The sequence below is a fragment of the Manacus vitellinus genome, unplaced genomic scaffold, assembly GCF_001715985.3.
Source record: "Manacus vitellinus isolate BGI_N305 unplaced genomic scaffold, ASM171598v3 scaffold_22_pilon, whole genome shotgun sequence".
Taxonomy (NCBI): domain Eukaryota; kingdom Metazoa; phylum Chordata; class Aves; order Passeriformes; family Pipridae; genus Manacus; species Manacus vitellinus.
In genome coordinates this window covers 9527129-9548196 of record NW_021939632.1, presented here as the reverse complement: position 1 = coordinate 9548196, position 21068 = coordinate 9527129, and the positions used below count along the sequence as shown (strand labels likewise).

The 21068-nt window shown below is 58.9% G+C and overlaps 1 protein-coding gene across 1 annotated transcript in view; it reads right to left on the bottom strand.

Annotated features, from left to right (window-relative positions):
* ASIC4 (acid sensing ion channel subunit family member 4) overlaps positions 1 to 21062 on the bottom strand; it is a 29008-nt gene extending 7946 nt beyond the window's left edge. Inside the window, exon 1 of the mRNA XM_018072669.3 lies at positions 20040 to 21062. Coding sequence (XP_017928158.1) covers positions 20040 to 20615 — 576 coding nt within the window. The 5' untranslated portion in view covers positions 20616 to 21062. The remainder of the gene's footprint in view (positions 1 to 20039) is intronic.
* Positions 21063 to 21068: the final 6 nt, after the last annotated feature.

Here is a 21068-nt window from a genome sequence, read left to right as displayed (position 1 = left end):
GCTGCCAGCCTGATACCATCAGCCCCGGCACACTAAGGCAGCTTCTATATTAGTTTTCTTTAAGCGGAGGATGAACTCCCCAGGCTGGAGAAAATGTCATTTCTCTGAACGCTTCCATCTCCTGTCGGTTCAGACATCTCCGGGCAGCATCGCAATCACCCTGGAGCAAGGTGAGGGATGGGGATGAGAGGCAGAGGCTGAGGCACATGGGGACAGACAGCTCAGGGACAGGGACCAGTGTTGTGCAGGGTTGGAGGAGAAGGTCCTTGTGGTGGCTGTGGCCTTGTCCCCTATCTCCTGCAGCCCTAGGCAGGTGGGCACGGCTGTGGGGGAGCAGGGGGAGAGCAGGGGTGCCCGTGGCGTCCAGCTGAGTTACTCACTTGTCGGCTGCTGGGGTGCTGAGGCCAGCTGTGAAATCACACTGGCAAGCACACAGCACAGTCCTGAGGGGCTTTGCCTTTCCAGCATGACAAATCCAATTAGATAACAGGGAGTGCATGAGGAGGAGGAGGAGGAGGAAGGGCAGAGGAGAGCCTGCCTGCACCAGGAACATGATTTTCTCCCTGCAGCTGACCCAGAAAAGCACCTTGCAGGCTGTCAGGCACACATGTCCAGCCAAGAACAGCAACTGGGCCATGGGCCTCTCGGCACTCTGCTCTGCTTGGTGGGTACTTAAGAATCTTGCAACCTGAGGGGTAGGGTGGCAGCATTTCCACACCTCGTGCCGGTCTCCTCACTCAACCACTGCATGACGGCATCCCCATACCACGCTGATGTGCAGGGGAGACCCCATTAGGGAGGTAATTTCTTGACACAATTCCTCATTTTCCTCTCTCTGCCTGGGAGACACGCTGACCTTGACAGAAATAGCTGCCTGCACCTTGGCAGGCAGATCCCAGTCAGAGATTGGTGGGGGCCCTGGCATCTTCCTCCCCACTCCACACAGCTCTGGGGCCCCCCAAGTCCTCTTCATGCCCCTGAGACTTGTTTCCCTGCCCCCTGTTGTGGAGACCCCTATGGGAGCAAGGTGCTGACCCCCAGCATCCTGATCCTGGCTCGTGCCAGTCCACCCGTGAGCACTGGGGGCATGAGGACCAGCATCACGCACTCCCAGTCCCCCATCTGCAGTGCTGCCAGCCTATTGTGCCAGCCTCAGGCTGATCCCAGCTCACGCAGGTATTTCCACGGCTTACACGGCTCCCCATGGTATTTAGCCTCTGGAAGACGACGTTAAACATTGCAAGCAGTGACAAATCCTGATTGCTCCAAGGAGACAAGAGGCCACACTAAGCTTCCAGCCAAACGTTTTCATGTGAGGGAAACGAGCTGTGATGTGTGTGATGCCGGTAGGTCCTGCTCCTGCACGCCTGGGGCACCCAGCCCTGCTCCCACATCCCCTCTGGGACATCCAGCTCTGCTCCCACATCCCCACTGGGACATGCAGCTGATGGGCAGGCCCGGGGCATGGACACAGCATGCAGGAGTGATCACCCCAGCATAGGAACAGCCCTGAGAACAGTCATCACTGGAGCAAAATGGGGATAGGGACGTGAATGGGAAGACACTGGAGTACTGCCCACCCTGGACTTGGGGATGCCAGCCCAGGGGTAACCTTGTGGGTGATCTCGAGGTACCTCACCCCAGAGAGCAAAATAGTATGGGCAAAACCATGGCATAAGGGAAAGCAGCCTCCAAAACTGGAAATGCTGCTTCCTGAGTGAGTGCAGTCAGCTGAAGGCACAGGGATGTTCCTGTACAGGGGACATGGCACAAGAGCTGGGGCCAAACTGAGGTGACACTGGTAGAGCTGGGGCAACGGCACACCCATGAACACTGCCCCCTGCTTTGCTTCTGCCCCCCACTGTGGCCATCCCAGCCCTGAAGCCCAGCTCTGCTGGAGCCCCTCCCTATGCCACTGGCCCCTCCGTGGCAGCCCCCCCATCCCCAATAGCCTGTTCCCCCCGCACGGCACAGCCAGGCCCCGCCTGGGTGCCCCGGGAGGGAAGCCGCAGCGCTGACGCCAGCATTACAACTGCCCGGGATATGAGATCCGCTTGGATTCAGCAATTTCAACTCATTTCAAGCCCGATTCTGCAGCAATTTTCTGAGCCAGTGGGATGTTTTTGCCACTGCAAACGTCCCTTCTCACACGTGGTCGCACCATTTCCCTTCCCTGCTCCCAAGAAAGGTTTGGGAATGGTGCCAGTTTGGCTCTACCCCAGCTCCTGCAAGTAGCACAACCATCTCCCACACTAGCAGCCCCCCAGTGCAGCCTCCTGCCCCATATGTAGCTGCTGGGATGGCTCCTGTGGGATGCAACCCTGCTTATTTGGGCTGGAGCTGCTACCTCTATGGGGCACTGGGCTTTGCATCCTCACCCCAACAGAGCAGGGCACCTTTGACCCTGAGCAGCACACACCAGTGCCGGTCTGGGCTCCTTGTTTCCCTTGTTTCCCTCCCTGTGAAGGGCAAAGCTCTGGAGCGTTCCTCCACGGCTCCCTGACCTGCCTCCAAAGGAAGAGGGAGAGCAGTGTGGGGCAAGGGGGCCAGAGGATGCTACAAGCATATCCCAGAAGGGCCAGGACCTCTTCTGCCACCACAGCTGTGCCTTTCTATGTGCCACAGGACAGCCCATGCCAGCTGAGTCCCCTCAGCTAGGCCTGAGCCAAGCAGTGGAGACGTGGGTGCATGGGGCTGGCAGAGCCCCTCTCATGCCAAGCAGGCTTGCTGCTGGAATACCAATTGCTCAGCTGGGCTGCAGGCTGTACTGCTGGCTGGTGCAGAGCAGTGGGAGACACCTGGGCCCCAACACTGGGCAGGGCCAGCAGGTCACCACCAGACTGCTGCATCAGGGCCAGCATGTAGCCTGTGTCCCCAAGAATGGGCAGGATCTAGAACATGGCTTGCTGCTCCTGGTGGGTCAGGAGCATAGAGATGCAATGCAAGGCAGAGGGATGCACTGTGCACATGGACAGACACCTTCCCAGCACATCTGTCCCAGTGCTGCCAGTGACTAGTAAAGCAAGGGGACATTGGCACCATCCAGCTTTCAGGATCAACATCTGTGATGGCATGCCCAATCTTGTGTGCCAGGGAAGGACCATTCCCTGCAAACCACTACCCCAGGAACCCTGCACTGGCCAAACCAGGAGCCAGAGGGATCTGCGCTGCCAGTGCCACATGGAGCCAGGATGACTGTGACGCAGAGGTGAGTGGCTGGGGACCCCAGGTTATCACCTCTTGACCCCACTGCACAGCAGGGCAGCACACAGCTGCCTCCAATAGCAGAGCAAGAGCCATTGCATAGTTGTGCTTTCTACTCCTGCTGCTCCTGGGGGGAATTTGTCCCAGAATCTCACTCATTTCAAACCTAAATTTATTCATGGCCAGTTTGTACCATTTGTTCTCATGCCAGCATTGTCCCTTAGCTTAAATAACTCTCTTCCCTCCCTTGTGTTTACTCCCTTGATGTATTTATAAACAGCAATCCCATCCCCTTGCAGCCTCCAGCCTGCCAGCCTGCACGTGCCAGTCGCTTCTGGTTTCCTCTCCTAATTCAGGCTCTGCCTGCCTGTGCAGCCCAGCACAGCATCTGCTCCAGCTCCACAGCCCTGGCTGCCCAGGGCTTGCACACTGCTCCGTCCCACAGCAGCCGTGGGGCAGCATCCCACCCCGGTTTGGTCTGCTGCCCCAGCCGGGGCTAACCTGCTCCCTGCAGATCTCTCGGCAGCTTATGCTTTGATATGGTTTGTTTGCATTTTAAAAGAGTCCACCAAAAGGGACGCCTGGGCAGGTGAAGGAGCCAACACCAAGGGAATTGCAGAAGATGAAGTTCCAGTGGCAAAGGTGTGTTGCACTGCAGGGAAGGGGTGTAGAGAGTTGGGGGGGCAGGAGCAGTGAGATGGGGGGGCAGGAGCTGGGGAAGTCCACCTGGTTGGCAGCCAGCCAACATATCTGAGATGCTGATCGTGCTGCCTACCTACCCTGGTCTCTCCCTTAGTACTTGAATGGGGTGCTGGAGCTGCAGGAGATTTCTGTCCTATGTTTCTTCCTCCTGCTTCGGGAGGTGCACAGGGTCCCTATGGGAAAGATGCACCAAAGCTGCACCCCCAAACATGCCAGAACGAGTTTGCCGATCTGCTACCACCCTCCCTAGCCTGGGTTTGGACTGTGCCGAGCAGCAATCCTGACATAACTCTGTGCATCCTCCGGCGCTCTCCAGCCGGCTTCCCACCCTCAGACACCCCCGCGCCGGGCACGCCGCCCCCGGGCACACAGCACAGCACGCTACAGATAAGCGCTGGGATGGGATGCAGCTCAGCCTCGCTGCTGCAAACCCAACAAAACACTCACATACAGAGAGAGCAATAGTGATGGGTTCGGGTTGCGGGCTCCCCTTGGCACCCGGAGGAGACCCAGCACCATACACGGTGCTCTGCAGACATAGATGGCCCGTGCCTCTTCTCCCCAGCACCAGGGAAGGATCCCCAGCCCTGTGGTTGGTTTCACACACAGATGTAGCACTGAGCCCACACATCCTGCAGGCTGGAGGAAGCTGGGAACATCAAGGATACCCGAAAGTGGGGTATGCCGGGGCTCCTTCGTGGAGTTTAGACAGCTTCTGCTCTGTGGCAGTTGTCACCCCCCAGGGACCCCAGTACATCAGTGCCTCTGCATGGTGCTGGTTGGGCTCTGGTGGCTTTCGGCAGCAGATCCTGGGCGCCCCTGGCCTTTCCTTGCTCCCCTTCGCATGCGGGGCACTGCGGGGACGTATCCCCTCATCCTCCCATCCCCGCAGTGCTCCGCGGGCAGCGCATTCCCCGGGGACGGTTTCTCTTTGAACGCAGTCGTACAGGGAGCGCTGCTGGCCGTCCCCAAAGGGTTAACAAGCAATTTCCTTTGCTGACAGCTCGGAGACCGTTCACTATCGACTGCGGGAGAATAAGAGGGGAGAAGCAGCGAGATAAAAAGGCAGCAGAGCTGGCACCGCCTGCTTAATCCCAGCGTTTAATCTGCTGGGGCAGCGCAGGCAGCCTTATCTCGCCGTCCTTCTGCTGCTCCATCTCATTACTGCTCCCACGGCTGCCGGGAGATGGGGGAGCTGAGCCGAGGAGCGGGGCCCGGGGCAGGGATGCCTCCTGCCTCCCCGCTCAGCAGCCCCCGCGCCTGGCACCACCGCATCCCTCGCTGCCCGGCCAGAGCGAGGACACACACACAGGACTGGGCGCACAGGCTGCACCCACAGAGCGTGCTGGCTCATGCCTGGCGCTGTGGCACAGCCTCGGGGACACATTGCCGGTGTCACACTCAGTCACACGTTTCCCAGTCACTGAGCTCCGGTGGTCCAGCCTGTGCTATGTCCAAGCCCTCATGGGCTGATGAAGGATGCAGGGATCCATGGGATGGTGCGTGTAGGACACAGTAGGGCCAGGACAGCAGGCAGGGCAATGCCGCCTCGTCTTGCATGTCCCCCTCCCTTCATCCTCACCTATCCAAGTGCTCCCCTGCCGGATGCCATTCCAACCTTGCTCTGTCTGCTCCTCCCACCAGGCACACCATGGCCATTGTCCCTGAGACACACTGACCTGGACCTGGAAGACCCTGCAGCCTCAGGGAAGGGTTAGGCGGGAGGGGAAGGTGGCTGCTTCCCATGAGCTGGCACACTGTCCCTCCAGCCGTGGCATTTATCTGTAGATCCACACCACTGACTCTGTGCAGATGAAGCCTTGCACTTGCTGGGTTGTCATGGGGGTTATCTTCCTGCCTATGGATGGGTTTACACTGATAAGATTTATTGTCACCCTGGCTGAGGTGCTGCCAGCACATCACTGCCTGCTCCTCTTGCAAGGCTGTGCTGCCTGCCCTCATGCCTGAGAGGCATGAGCAGCACCACAATGAGCGGTTCCCAGCAGAGTGGGTCCCCAGATGAAAGGACAGCCAGGCATGACCTTCTGCTCCCTGCTGCCAGGGCTGATGCGTCCCATGCCCACCTGTTGCAGGGTGCCTCACACACCCTCTCACCATTTCAGCAGGATGCAGGGGATACTGGTCTCTGAGCCGGACCATGCTGAGCAGAGCACACCTCTGGGCTGACACAGATTTGCTGACTGTGCTGGCAGTGCAGCTGCTGTCACAGCTCGGTGGCTTCATGGCTCTTCTGCATGGTGGGGGGTGACTGGGACTCATGGGGCTGCTGGGTGGCTGTGTGTGGAGCCACTGCAGGCAGGGTGGCCTTAGCAAGGAGTAGGGGCCAACCTCATCCTGCAGCCTGAACTCAGCACCATGTGGAGCTGGCAGGGTGGCTATGGGAGCCAGAGCCCTGTGCACCCCCTGCCCCAGGGTGACATGGGATGAGCAGAAATACTCTCAAAAGGGGAACTTGGTTTCAATGCACTCTGCTATGCCCTGATCCCTCACCCACTCCCTGCTGCCTGTGCCCCCACGATGCTTCCCACTACTGATTTCCCTGGGGCCAGCAGGGATTGTCCTGAGCCACCTGGAGCAGCCAGGCAGGGATTGAGCCAGGCTAAATCCCTGAGCAGCAGGAGGGGTAGCCGCCTTCCAGCATCCCCTCCCCATCCCCAAAATCACCACATAAGCCCTGCACTGCTCTCCTACTGCTCTGCTCCATCCAGGCTCCCACCTCTTCCTCTTCTCCTCCCCTCCAGTTGTTGACCTCCGACATTTCTGGGGGCTCTGCTCTCTCCGACAACATGAATTTGACTCCAACATGTCAGAACTGAAGGAAACAACATGCAAACAAACAGTCTGAGCCCTGCCTGCACCCACCTCCCCAGGGCCAGCTCAGGGAACCTGGGGGCCAGGGGGCCAGTTGGGATGATGATGTAACCCGACAGCACATCGGGAACCCTAGTGAAGTGGGGTGATCACAGCCCAGTGGGAAAGGGCCCGTTAATAGCTGAGCCCTTTTAGCAAAGATTAGGGAGCTGTGTGGCTTTGATCTTTGATTGCCAATTTGCATCCTGAAGGCGCTGGGACCTCATCCAGCCTCAGCGCAACCCTTTGTGGTTATCTCGTGGCTAATGGATTTGTTCTTAATGCTGGAGCGTGCAGGCTAAAGGCTGATTAAACCCTCTCTGCGGCGCTAAATCAATGGAACAAACATGATAGGGGCTGGCTTTCCCCAGCCTGTGAGCTCCCGGGCAGAGGGGCTGATCAAGAGAGTCCCAGCATCCTGGCACTGACAAGGGCCCCCTCCTTGGGGCTGCCAGGCAGGGAAAGAGGCACAGGCACTGGCAGGCAGGGACAACCCTGCAGTCCATATCCTTCTCCCCATGTATCCCTAGCCTCTGCTCACTATGCAGGAGGTGATGGTCTAGGGGTTTTGGGACTGAAGGTGTCTGGCCCTCCTGGATGCTTGGGCCACACTGCCCTTGTGCTGGTCCTTGGCAGCTGCAGGAGTTACTCAGTTGTCATCTCCAGCTCCTCCCAGCTCCCAGGGTTTGCTGTGGCAGCAGGGACATGTCCTGAAAGGGATGGGATGCCCCTGCAGATGGAGGACTCCTTTGCCTCCCACACACAGGGAAACAGCAGTGGGAGCTCCCATCTCCTCTGTCCAGACCTTCTTCCCTTCCCCCTGCTTGAAGCCAGCACTGCGTTCCCAGGGCCACATGCTGCCCACCACATTCCATACATCACATGCTGTGAGCAGGTGTATCTGCACACACTTTCCATAATGCCTGTGGTCTCTGCTGCATGCCCAGCTTCAGGAAAATGCAACTCCCACTGTGTCGGCAGGCAGCATGAGCAGAGGGGACAAACTGCACCCTGCCCATGCAAGAACAGCTGGTCCTCCATCCTACTTGCTGCCTGGGATGTGGGCCTGGGGATGAAGCTGAGCACCTGAGACAGGCAGGACTAGAGTTATGGCGAGTAGCAGCTGTGGGGATTAGGAGATGTGGGGAAGAGGGTTGTGTGGCTGCAAGCTGGGAGGAGACTGGCTGAGAGCATTTTGCAAGCTTTGCTTTTTGCAGGGCTCATGGCATTGCCCTGCTGCTAGGGCAAAGCTACCTACAGGTTGACAGGAGCCCTGAGCAGGGACCCTGCTCCAGGGCCCAAGCTGCCTCTGCCAGAGGATGAGATGAGCTGCAACACAGTGAAGCTCAGAGCAGTACCTTGCTGGGAACCAGTCCATGGGCAGAAGGTGCTGGGAGCAGCCCCATGGGCCCCAGGCTGCGCCCACGTCAGACTCAGCCCTGATGAGCAGCTGCTTCAGAGACAGCTGGGCTGCTGCGGAGTGTGGAACTGGCGGGATCACACACCGAGATTCCCATCGACAAACCTCACTATTGAAACATCTCCCCTTGGCCAATATTTGCCAAGCACAGGAGATAAAGTGGCTACAAGTTATCATTGCCGGCATTTCAATCCACCAAGCTGGCGGCAGAGGGGCAGCCGGGCAGGCAGACAGACCCTGGGGGTGGTGGGGCCCTGCGAGCTCAGTCCCTTGGGCCCCCACGCCCATCTCCTGACTGAGCAGCCCCTGTGCCCTGCCCACAGCAGAGTGAGAAGAGCCAGAACTCCTCCATGATGCTGCACAGCGTCTCTGCCTGCCTGGAATGGATGCTGCCACCATGGGCAGCGCTGCCTCTGCTGCTCTGCCCTGAGCATCAGCACAGCCCCTCTCCTGCACCCCCACCTCTGCACCATGACAGCCATCTCTACCTGGTCAGCATCACCTCTGAAATCCTCAATGCAGCACCAACCTTGCAGTTCCAGCACTGCCCTATCCACTCCATGTCATCCCAGCGACCCCAATATCACTGCCCTGCCCTGCCTGCACCACACAATCCGCTCTCCCCATTGTTCCAGGCTGCCTGTGCAGTCTCTGCAGCAGTCCCTGAGTGGGTAAGGCAGGATACGATGCTGAGATACAGCTCCTGGAGGAGAAGCCCAGAGCATTATCAGCACAGGGAGTTAATTAAGGTCATGTCAGGCGATAAGGAAACAGGATGTCAGAGCAGAAGCAGTACAGGGGGGTCAGAGCCTGAAAAACTCCCTCTGAAAAGCAACTCCACCGAGATGTGGAGTCAACCAGGTGCTCGGGGACAGAGCAGCTGTCACGGCTGCACACGCAGGGCTTCAAGGATGGTACCGCACGTGGTGTACTGTGCAGGATAGGATAGGATGGAATGGAATGGAATGGGAATGAAGGTAGGACAGAATGGGATGAGATGGCGATGGTATGGGAATAGGAATGGAATGGGGTGGAATAGGGTGGAATGGAATGGGGATGGGATGGGATGGGATGGGATGGGATGGGATGGGGCTGGGCAGGAGGCCTGGCTGTGATACACTGTTTCCTGGGCAAGGAGAGCCAGCCAAATGGTCCTGGTTATTCACTCCTGTCCTCATGCAGAAGCAAAGCACATCAGTGTGACCAACATGATGCCAACAGGGCAGGAATTGCTGTGAACCTCTGCCCATAATTAGCACATGTAATTGCAGACACACTCTGATTAGCAAGACCTCAGAGCCGGGCGTGCCAGGCTGCTTGACAGCTCTTGCACTGCTCCTGCCTCAGACTGTTCACCTCCCTGCTCAGAGATGGCTTCAGCCCTGGGCCAGGCAGTGCCATGGGGCTGGGAGAGCCAGGCTGACCTGGCATGGCACACCATGGTGCACAGTGGGGTTGTGGGAGCAGACTGTGGACAAGGGGACAGGCATAGGGCACACACTGCCAGTGCAAACCCATCTTTCCTGCGCAAGCAGACACAGCACCCGGTGCCCTGCCTTGCTGGGCAAGAGCTGAGCTGACAGGACATAATTAATACTTGCATCAGTCTCAGCTGGATTTGCATAGTGCCCTCAGTCCCATCCTACTCGGGAAGGCAGGCTGCTCCATGCCTTTCTCGGGGGCAGCAGCATCAGTTGCTGGGCTGGCCCTACCAACTCTGCAGGGGTCACAGTCTCAGTATGTCCCCCGCATGCCCCCACATGCACACTAGCCTTTCTCACCCCACTGCAGTGGGGACACCCACAGGCCCCTGCCCTGCCCTGCTCCAGCCACTGGAGCATTGAAGACAGATGGAGATGCTTCCCTCTGCTGTGGTCCCTCCCTCCCTCCTTGGGCGGTAAAGAAATTGTGGAAATGGCAGCTTGGGAGTGAAGGGCACAGCACGGTTTGGAGGGCAAAAGGATGTGGCTGAGCTGCAAACACCCCCTGGCAGCTGGGAGCCACAGTGGTGCCCACCTCTTCAAGCCCAGATGCCCATGGGCACCATCCACAGCCACTCTCTCTCTGCTGGGACACTCAGCTCCCTCCTGCCCCTCTCCTGCTCCCATAGCCCAGGTGAAATCCCTCATCCCATCCCTGCAGGGGTCCCCCAGGCTGAGCCCTGGCCTTGGAGGAAGAAGAGCCAGGGCAGAAAAGAGCCTGTGGTGGCGGCAGGAACAACAGGACGCAGGCAGGGACATGGATGCCACCACAGTCCTTTCTTTTCTGTCCTGTGGGTGCAGGTGGAGGTGGTGGAGGGACGGGGCTGTGCGGGTACCACTGACCCCGGGGATAACACAGTGGTGACAGATCTTTGTGCAACCGAGTGCAGCTCTCGGCCCCGTGACACCGAAGGGACCACGACGCTCCAGGCACAGCCGGAGTACAGCCGGATACAGGGGGGGGACGTGGGCACGACTCCTGCCCCTGGGCTGCCTGCCAGCCCTCTGCAGCCGCTGTCACTGATGTGTCTCACCCGTGCCCGACCACAGCACCCACAGCATCTGCAGCGTTTGTGCACACGCATCACCCGTAGTACCTGCGGCATGGGCTGCTCAGCCCACCCCGGGCGTGGGGGACTGGGCCACCGATTGTGCCTGTGACTGGGGAGGGGGAGCCGCTGCCTTATTGCAGCTGCCCAGGCCAGCGCATCCGGCTCAATCAGAGCCGCACGACCCTCCTTGCACGCCGGGCACCGGGAATTAAACTACTAATGAGCTGCTGGCTAGAGGGCTGGCTGTTAGTGATTAATCAGGGATTCTCCTCTGACAAGGCTGTGCCTCCTCCCCCTTCCTGCCCTGCACAACCCAGAGCTGGTGGCTGGCAGTGACTGGTGGGTCCCCCAGCCCCTACTCCCTGTCTGCCCAGCCACCGTGGACAGAGGACAGCCTGGCTCAGCTGTCCAATGCAGAGAGGATTCCCCAACCCCTGCGCCACTGGGACACAGCGCCCACAGGTCCTTCCAGCCTCTGGCTTTCCTGCCTCTACTGCTCCTCTTGTACTTGCCTTCCCCACCCTGCAATCAGGAGGGAACCTTTTGTTCTGCTGGAAGAAAACCTGTTGAGCACAGCCAAGCTCAGCCAGCGTTCAAGTGCTGCTCAGGTGCAGAGCGTGCTCAGGCCTGTGTCTGAGAGCCCGGAGAGGGGCCCAGTGACCTGGAGGGCCTCTGCTGAGGGGCTGCTTGAGGATGGCAGGGGAGGACCAGCTGTGCAGCCAGCGAGGTCTCCTGGTGAGAGGGCAGGCATATGCAGGAGCCCTGAGTCCCAGCAGGTCGGGATGCAGGTCCAGCCCCCTAACTCAAGCCTGGCAGCACAGTGCTGTGTGCCACCCTCACCTCCTGCCTGCTGTTGACACAGTGGTGGGGTGGTGGATATGGGACTGGCAGTGCCCTGCTTGTGACAGCTGCTGGCATAGCACACTGGGACACAGGGGAAGGTTTTGCAGCATGAGCAGGGGACAGCCACCCACAGAACCAAGCGGGGAGCTACTTCCCTGCTGGGAAGCCCTGGCTGGCAAGGAATTCCTCCTCTTTCTGGTTCTGGCAGAGTCAGGACGTGGCAGAGGTGTTGGCACCCTCCCTTGCACCCTCACTGTGCAGCCTGTGCAGGGAGCATGCCCTGGGGACCAAGCTTGCTTCCTTCTCTCTGGCTGCATGTTGGGGCAGCGCCTAGGAGAAAAGGCCACTGACTGTCAAGGAGTAGGTTAGAGATGCATGTTTTCCCCTATTGCACAATTAATCATGGGAAGTTTTTCCTCCTTTCGTGCATGAAACTGAATTTGGCAGGGCGCTCTGACCACGGGGACTGGCTGCTTGCTCTCCAGTAAAAACCCGGCCACATCTGGCTAAGAAATAACCTCAGAGCATCCCTGTGTGTGCAGGCAGGAAGAGGCAATGCTGGGCCAGGCAGGAAAATCTAGCTGGGCTTGGTCCACAGCCACTTATGTGGCAAGCACCTTCAGCTCCTGGTGTTTTCCCCCTCTCCCCAGCCCCCAGCACACACATGGCCATGCTGAGCTGCCAGTGCCTTCATCCCTGTCTGTAGGTCCTGTTATTCCAGTGGTGACATATAAATGCCTAGGCAGGGGCACCCACCCCATGGCAGCATCCCCTGTCTGGGCTCTCATCCAACCCTGTCTGCCTCCCTCTGCCCGCTCCATCCCCCAGCCTGGCTGGAGCCTCAGCCCATCCTTTCCCAGAACAAGCTCAAGCCTCCCCAACAGCGTTCCAGTTATTTGTTATTGGAAAAAGGGGGAAATACGTTTTTCGACAATTATTGTTTTTTCCACCTGACTGGCTGCAAATTTGTTAATTTTTTTCTTTAATGTGTGAACAGTGTCGACGGCAGCTGCATGTCAAATGACTCGACGCCCTATCTGCGGGTCCCTGGCTGGCTTTCAGCACTCGCACCACAAACATTGCCTTCTATAAATAAAGGCCTATATCTCATCAATGGCAGAACAGCAGAGCTTTATATAGTCGTCTTACATAAAACCGTCTCTCTTTATGGGCTTCAAACCATTTGCGTCACTTAGTGCAGCTCCGTAAACCTCCTTCTCCAGCCTCTGCCTCGTGGAGGGAGACCTGGCACGGCTGCCCCAGTGGGAAGCTGGGGTCCCCACTCCACAGGGGGCTGCCCCCCAACACCCCTGCAGGGCCAGGTGGCAGCTGTGTTCTTGTCCCCCCACTCCACCACCTTGGCACGTGCCTCCCTCCAGCCTGCCCAGCCTTGGCACCAAGTGCTGGCATGGCAGCCGGCACTGCCAGGCACCCCAGCACTTGGAGATGGCTGGCCAAAGGCCAGCATCACTCACCCTGCCCTTGTCATCTTTTCCCTGCCACCGGTCCTGGGGAAGCACTGACATGAATACTGGGAAGTTCTGCTCTATCCTCTATCACTTGAAAATCAGGGACCTGAGGCCACTGGGTGATTGGGGACACGGTGCCAGTCTCGGGGGACAGGCTATCTCACAGCAGCTCTGGCTTTGACATGCAGGGAACATGAGCCCAGCCAGTGGCTTTCCAACCTGCTGCCCAGTGAGTGCCTGGTGTAGGGGATTCTGGGGGCTGTCCCTACAGACACAGGACACAGGTCCCAGCCCTAGCCCACACTCAGGCTCCACAGCTAAGAGTCCCCAGGGCTCTTGGCTCCATATGGCAGGGCCTTCCCTCCGGCTTGCTGCAGGCGCCCGCCTGTATGCAGTGATGGGTCGCGGGGGGGCCAGAGATTCCTGCCGGGGCTGCAGCAATGCCTGCCTGCAGGGAGGCAGCCCACACCGAGGCTGGAACTGCAGGAGCCAGTGGGGGGAGGTAGAGCTGCAGAGACCGGGGTGACAAGCCTTCATTTACCTCTGTGCCATCCCGGGTGACTGCCCCGATTGGCTGGAGCCTACAGCATAGTGGCACTGGAATCTGAGGTGCACTCTGCCCCATGGCTGCCCCCAGCGCTGTTCATGGGACAGCCATGAACATGCCATGGTTGACACTGGCACAAAGGACAGGATCACAGCAATACCCTTCCAGCCATGGGGCCACACGACATCCAACTATGCCACTGGCACGGGACATCTGCAACCCAGACAGGCCTGCCCTATGCTCAGATGGCCATGCTGCACCCCATAAACCCCTCTGCCTCCAGCCAGTCACCCTGCACCCTGTCAGCCCCACAGCCCTGTGTCTCCACCACCCCATGAACTCACAGTCCTGTGGCCTCAGGAACCACCAAGCGCCAGATCCTGGGGCCAAGTCCCCATGGATGTCTTGTGTCCATCCCTCCCACAGACACCCGAGGTGTCCAGCCCACTCTGCAGCCAGCAGTGCTGGAGGGACACTGCCCCACAGTCACTCAATGGGTGCCCTGGTCTCAGGGGATACCAGTGTCCTCATCCACTCAGCCTGGCTTGTGGGACCAGCCTCATGGCACATCCCACATCCCTGATGAGCCATACCAGGCGCGGGCGTCCTGGCCGCTGGCTCCCCCCGTATCGGAGACAGGCTTATTAAGTGTGTGATATTAAATTACCCAGATAAGAGCATAAGAGCTTTTAAAGTCAATTCATTAAATATAATTATGAAGAGAGCTTTTTTATGCTCACGGTGATCTGATCTCAATCAGGGAGACGGTGGGAAAGCCGCCGGCTCCTCCAGCATCTCTGCTCCCCCGCCGCGTCGCCTCCGCACCCCCCTTTGCCCCCGCCTCATCCCCCCCTGCAGGGAGCTGGCACCCACAGCCATGGCCCTTCATGCACACCCCACTGCCTTGGCATCTGCTCCCCAGTGTCACTGCTGCTGTCGGTGCCACTCCACTTGGATGGAGGTGGCATAGGGGTCTGCTCAGCAAAGGTGTGGAAGAGGGAAGGTGATGAGGGCAAGATGGTTGGGTCAGTGGGGTTGGGGAGGAGGGCAGCAGGGTATGGACATGCTTGACGGCAAGAGCCACGGGGCTGGGAGCTGAGCACAGGCACTTCCCAGTCACGGATCCCCTTCTCTGCATGATCCGCCCCCCTCCCTGTCCCCTGCAGAGCAGCCTCCTCAGGGACCTAATGATGCATCCCTACTCCCCAGGCAGGAGGGGTGCATGCTTCCCTCCCTTCCCACATTCATTAATGGCACTTCATGATCAGTTAATACCTGCCAGCTAGGCAGAGGCTGCCCCGATCTACAGCCAGACCCCTCATGTGCAGCTCAGGTGGCCCCACACCAGCCCTTTGCACCAGGACACCCCTCTCACTCTATGCATCCCCAGCCACAGCCCAGGGTACAACTGCACATGGGGCTGAGCCCAGCTTTCATAAGGGAATCCATGAGAGAATGGCAGTCCCAAAGACATCTCATAATCCCCACGCCAATAACATCTTCCCAGCCATCTGGAAGACAGCCAGATTGCCAAGACATCTACTGTCCCCTTGTCACTGTGTCCCACCGTGATGAGGGGCTTTGTAGGGACACCCTTAGGTGCAGCCAGCTCCTCACTGTCCCACCACAGTATCCAAAGTACCCATTATGCCCACATCCACACACATGCTGCTGCAGCCTGGGCACTGTGGGGCAAGGAGTAGCAGCCTGGCTGGCAGGGAGCAAGGTGGGCTCTGGGCTGGTGTCCCTGCACAAGGCTTCAGCAGGGACTGGTGGGAGCAGCTACCCGCTGCTGGGAGCTGCTGGACTGACATTTATTTTTAGACGTGAATTGTATAAATTAGCATTTCTCAGCGGATTAAGCAGCAGGAATTGTGTAAAATTAAATGGCAACGAATTGCATTAAAGTCCCCCGTTTTCTGGCACAAACAGCGCCTCGAGCCGTGCCCGGGCAGCTCATGTGTTAACAGCGCTGGAGCTGCTGCCGCTGCTGCTCAGGACAGGAGCACAGCCAACCTGAGATGTGTCTGCACGACCCAGGACACAGGCCTGGAAATGCACAGGCATGGTGGCCAGTCTGGGAGGATGGGGGGCTCTGGATGGGCTGTGAGTCCCTGGGTAGGTGGCTCAGGCACTGGATTGGGACTGCAGGAGGTAGATGCAGCGAGTGGAGTGCATTGATCCAGATGGGCACAGGTGGCTCAGCCAAGCAGCTCACAGGCATGGGATCAGTGACGGATGCTCCAGGCTCTACTGGGCACTGACACCACCAGTCCCAACCCAGCCAGTCCCTGCCATGCGTGGCAGGACACCCACCACAGTTACAGCTATGCTACCCACCCATGGGAATGATGCTGTGCTGAGACCTGTATGGCACTGCCTGGCCCTAGAGCCACCCTGTGCCCCAGCCAGGGCAGGTCCTGCAGTACCTGGAGCCCTGGGGGGCTGGGGCATCTGGGAAACCCCCAGCAAACCCCCCATGCCCTGGAGCTTGCTCAGCCCTGTACAGGAGGACAGGGGAGTTGGCGTGGTTGAATTCTGGGGGCTGAGCAGGCACCAAGCAGAGCAGGGCAGGTGAAGAACAACCAGTCCAGCTCTTTTACCCAGAGTAAAAATAGACTGAAAATGTGACATTTATTAAGTATGTTTCTGGTGGAAAGGTCAGAGAGGGACCCTGTGTCAGGAACGGCAGGTGAGCCTTGAAGAGAGGAGGCAGAGACAACAGCCTACTGCCCACTGGCCACCCCTCCAGCCAGGATCTTTTGGGTGCATATAGGGTGCAGCTGAGGATGTTCCCCATCTCAGCATAGGAGTTTTCCCCTCTGAGGTCTTTCTGGGCAGTGGGAGACCCCTCACACTGCCCACATCCCGGACAGGCAGGAGGCCTTGCCTGGAGAGCTGGGGCATATGCCAGCTCTGAGAGGCACTGCCAGCTCTCAGCAACCTCCCCGCTCTCCCCCAGCCTCCAGCCCTGGCACAACTGGCTTCGGCAGCCACACATCACAAACAAAAGGCTTCTGACAGTGAATGAGGTTTTGAGAAAAGCACTGGGCTCCTGCCCAGCCGCGAGTGGAACCTCTCGCCACAGCCACTGCCGGTGAACAGGCGGGATACTGCTGCCAGCAGAGGGGGGCCCCTCCATGCATCTTCTCACACAGACCCCAAATTCCTGTCCCCCCATCTGTCTGTCCCCTCCCATCCCCATACCACCACCGGGAGGGCTCCCCCTTTCCACAGTACTCCCTGACATGGCCCGAACTGGCCTCGTGTTGTACAGGGGTGTCAGGCTTGAGGGGCGAGGGTGGGTGTGAGCCACCCGTGGCAGCTCAGTCCCAGCCCCACGGGGACACTTCCCAACCTCCCACTTAGTGGCATGTAAAGAGCGCCATTGATTTCCTACAGCCGCTCGCACGCTTCACACCCTCAGCACCGCAGCTGCACTCGCCCAGCCAGGAGCGCTCTGCTCCCGGCGCCCTCGCGGAGGCAGCCGTCGGACAGTGTGCCGGCGGGCACAGCGGGGACTGGGGGCTGTGGAGCATGGTGCAGCTCGAAGGGGTCAGAAGAGGCTTTGCCAGGGCTCCAACATGGCCCTCCAGCAGCCGACGCAGAGGGCACATTTGTCAGCGGGGCTGCAGGGAGTCTCGCTGCGGCTCAGGGCTGTCCCTGCCGCTGGGGAGATTTACAGCCCAGCCAGGCTTTATTACATGGAAGATGCTTACGCTGGGGATTTTTTTTTTCCCCGATAGTTTCTTAATTTGCTATCCCATAAAGAACGTGGATTTGTGACGTTGAATAGGGGAAGATCATTTACCACTCACGGCTCCTACTTAAAGGATCCGCACGAGTTATTTATTGTACGAGCACAGGCTGCAAGCGGCAGCGTAAGGGGACACTCTCCAGCCTCGGCACTGCTCCTGCTCCTGGACAGGCAGACAGTCGGCAGCGGCCCCACAGCTTGGCCACTCTCGTGCTGTAAAACTTCCAGCCTCTGGATGAAGTGCACCTCATATCCAGAGGGAAGGAAATACTCCAGCACTCCTGCAAGAAAGGCTGAAGGGGAAGCTCCTTCCCTTCTCCAGGATTGCTGGGGGGACAACCTCTGCTACAGAGACTGCTTGCTGTGGGCTTGATGCCCTGTGACCCTAGGCTATTTGCCCCACTGTGATGTGCTGCAGTCTGAGAGCCCTCGACCACTGCTGGGACACGCTGTGACTCACACACCCACCCACAGCATGAGCATGAAGGCTCACATGAGGATCCAGAAATGGGACCAACAAAGATTGGACCTCCCCACTGCATGACAACTGGGTGCAGAGCAGCCTGGGTGCCCCTGTACTGCGGCCACAGCTGGGAGGCACGGGAGCGCCCAAGCCCACACATCACAGCTGGGACTCACCCTGCTTGCCAAGCAGCCTGCGCTGTGTTTCAGTCATTCCCAGGAGGCACAAAGGACCGATTTGGCTCAGGGAATGGGAGTAGGAGGCTCCAGCTGCAAATAGTGTGATGCCTCGACAGGTCCCACTGCTGCCTACTAAGGCTTTGGGACATGTTACGTGGTGGAGAAAAGTCACATCTTCACACATCCCTCCCCACACCCATGCTCTGCAGCCTCTCCTGCCCCAGGTTCACTGCTTTCCTCCGAGCAAGTGAGAGGTGGCAGAGATGCCTCTTTCTGCTGACAGCCCCGATGCCTCAAAGGCCATGCTGGAAGGCTGAGTTGTGGACAGGGGGTGGAGGTTTTAGGAGCCCTATACTCTCCTTTTTTGGGTCATGAACATGTGGGTCATTCTCTCACCTGAAACCTGCTCCTGTGCAGGGTGCTGGCACACCAGAGCCTGGCTGCCTGGGCATCCCCAGGGCATACCTGTAAGCAGATGATGTAGGCAGGCCAGCTGGTCCTGCACAGCCTCCTGCCAAGATGCCAGGTCCCAGTGACTGTCCTGTCTGTCACCCTCTACTGCCACACAGCACAGTGCATACCACACACTGTTTCCAAGCCGTGGGAAGCTTGTACCCAGCCCAATCCACCTGATCTCTGCCCTGCCAGTCTCACAGAGTGGTTCAGCACATGGTAAAACCCATTGCCGTGCCGTGCCACTGCCCAGCTCAAGGCTGGTCTTGTTTGCCTCCCTCACACACCAAAGCTTTCACGATCCTCCAGGAGGACCTAAGGGCTGGAGCCAGCATGGCCAAGCCACGTGTAGGACTGTCCAGAACCAGAGCTTCCGTCTCCAAACCCTGCTGGACCACGCGTCTCCCTGGCAAACTCGAGCAGCTGCCGTAGAGCAGGCACTGAGCCAGGCAAATCCCCAGGAGGAGCGGGGCTGCCCCCCCCGCTCCTTCCTACTCCACTGCAGTGCCCCATGCCACCCCCCCGCACAGGGCAGCCCCCCCAAACATCTCTTTCCTAGGGACAGCATCACCCTGTGCATTGAGCAGGCATTGTACCGATGGGCACAAAGTGAAACGGAACATGCTGCATCAGCCATTTCCAGACCCACAGAGCATCCTCTCTCCCCCAGCATCCCGCACAGCCCATGGCATTGCATCCCACTCCCTGGCAAGAAGCGGAGTCCGGCTGGCAGCACTGTTTCTGGGAACGCAGAAGCCAGCCGAGCAGTAGCCCCTGGCAGCCTTAGGAGAGAGGCGGCTCATTTCCAGAGTCATTACGGTCTGAAAAGGGTCCCATCAGGTATTCCGCCTGTTCAGCACATTTATTTTCCCAAACCACAGCGGGGATTTGTGATTCCAGGCTCAATATTAGTGAGAGCTGCACACTAGCGGCGGTCGGCCTGGGACTCACCACTTGGGCAGACTGGGCGCTGCTCAGAGGAGGCCCGGCTGCCAGCCCTGGGCAGTGAGTGGGCAGCCCCGGGCAGACCCTGCTCGCCCAGCTGTAGCTGTGTCTCCAGAGTGGAGCAGCTCAGCATGTGCGTGTGCACACGTGCGTGTGCAATGCTGGCAGCCTCCACATCCACACACATCCCAGTGCTAACCGTCCAAATGCAGGAAGGTTTCCCTGTGTGCAAAGGGGTCTCTGCCTGCCCCCCGCCCCCGCACACTCTCACTGTGCAAAGCACCCTGCATCAACCCGGGGAAAGCACAGGCTGGAGCAGAATTCTATGCCACAGCTTTTCCCCTGCCCACTGCACGCCACCCGTGGGGACCGCTCAGCCCTGCTGCGCCCCCCCCCTTGGCTCCTGCCTGTGAGCCCCTCCGGCACAGACCTGCCAACAGCCCAGTCCTGCGGCACAGAGCCCTGCCGAAAGCTCCCACAGAGGACCCTCTCCCTCTCTCCATGTGAAACTTGGAGGGAAACTCAAACAGAGAGAGATGCAAACTTCAGCAGCCGGAGTGAGCCAGGGAGCCCTGCTCTGGTGAGACCAGAGGGGTGGGTGCCTCCCGTGCTAGCAGGGGCCCCCTGGGAAGCTGACCCAGGTGTGCACTCACCACAGTGAAATCACGGGATGAGCAGTTCTCGCCGCTGAAGTTGCAGCTCTTGAGCATGTCGTCAAGCTGGTGGCCAGTGCGGTTGACAATGTCAGCCATGTCGGGGTCAGGGTAGAGCAGGTCCGTGGCCTTGTGGCCATCCCGGTCCTTGGGGGGCAGCCCGGTCATGTTGGCCAAGTGGAAAATATCAGCGTCGGTGAGTGCCGAGTGGCGGTAGCGGTTGATGTTGCAGATGGTGATGGCGGGGAAGACCATCTCACGGATGGCCTCCTCATCCAGGGCCATGACATGGGGGTGCTCCAGGTAGAGCAGCGCTGACTTGGCTGCCTGGTAGAGGAAGAAGGCGAGTGATGCCAGAAAGGCAAATGCCCAGAGGGTCTGGCGCACGCCCAGCCGTCCTGACTGGCAGATGTGTCCCAAGCCGTGCAGTGTGCTGGTGCTGGCAAAGGTGGCCAGGTCCCGAGAATGGGGCCGGTCAGGCTCCTCGATCAGGCTCTCCTTGTCCCCTTCTTCTTTCTCCTTCTGCTTCTCATCCTCCTCGGCAAATTTGATTTTACACACGATCTCAATCGGCATCTGCCCCGCACAGCTGGTGTGCCCAGCCAGCGAGCTGCCCCCCAACACAGGCACTGGCCGAGAACTCGGCCAGGCGCTGGGAGGGAGTTCGGGTCCCCCCCAAGCCCCAGCACGGCACCGGGAGGGCCGAGCCGTCTCGGGAGGGAAGCGCAGCCCCTCTCAGCCAGGCTCCGAGCCGCCGCTTCCCTCTTGTCTCACTAGTCGATCGTCTCCTTGTGCCTTCGCTTATCAGCACAAATACAGCTGTCAAAAACCCCTCTCTCTCCTCTCCCTCGCTCTGTCTCTCTGCCTCTCTCCTTCGCTCCTCTCTGGTTAAGACCCCAGCAGATACAGGCAGCATTTAGGCATCATGTGCTAATAAAATCCAGGGAATACTTAATAATTCAAGACATGTCAACATTATTTCATCGTCAAATAAAGAGCGAGCGTCAGAGAAAAGAGGCAGTGTGAAGG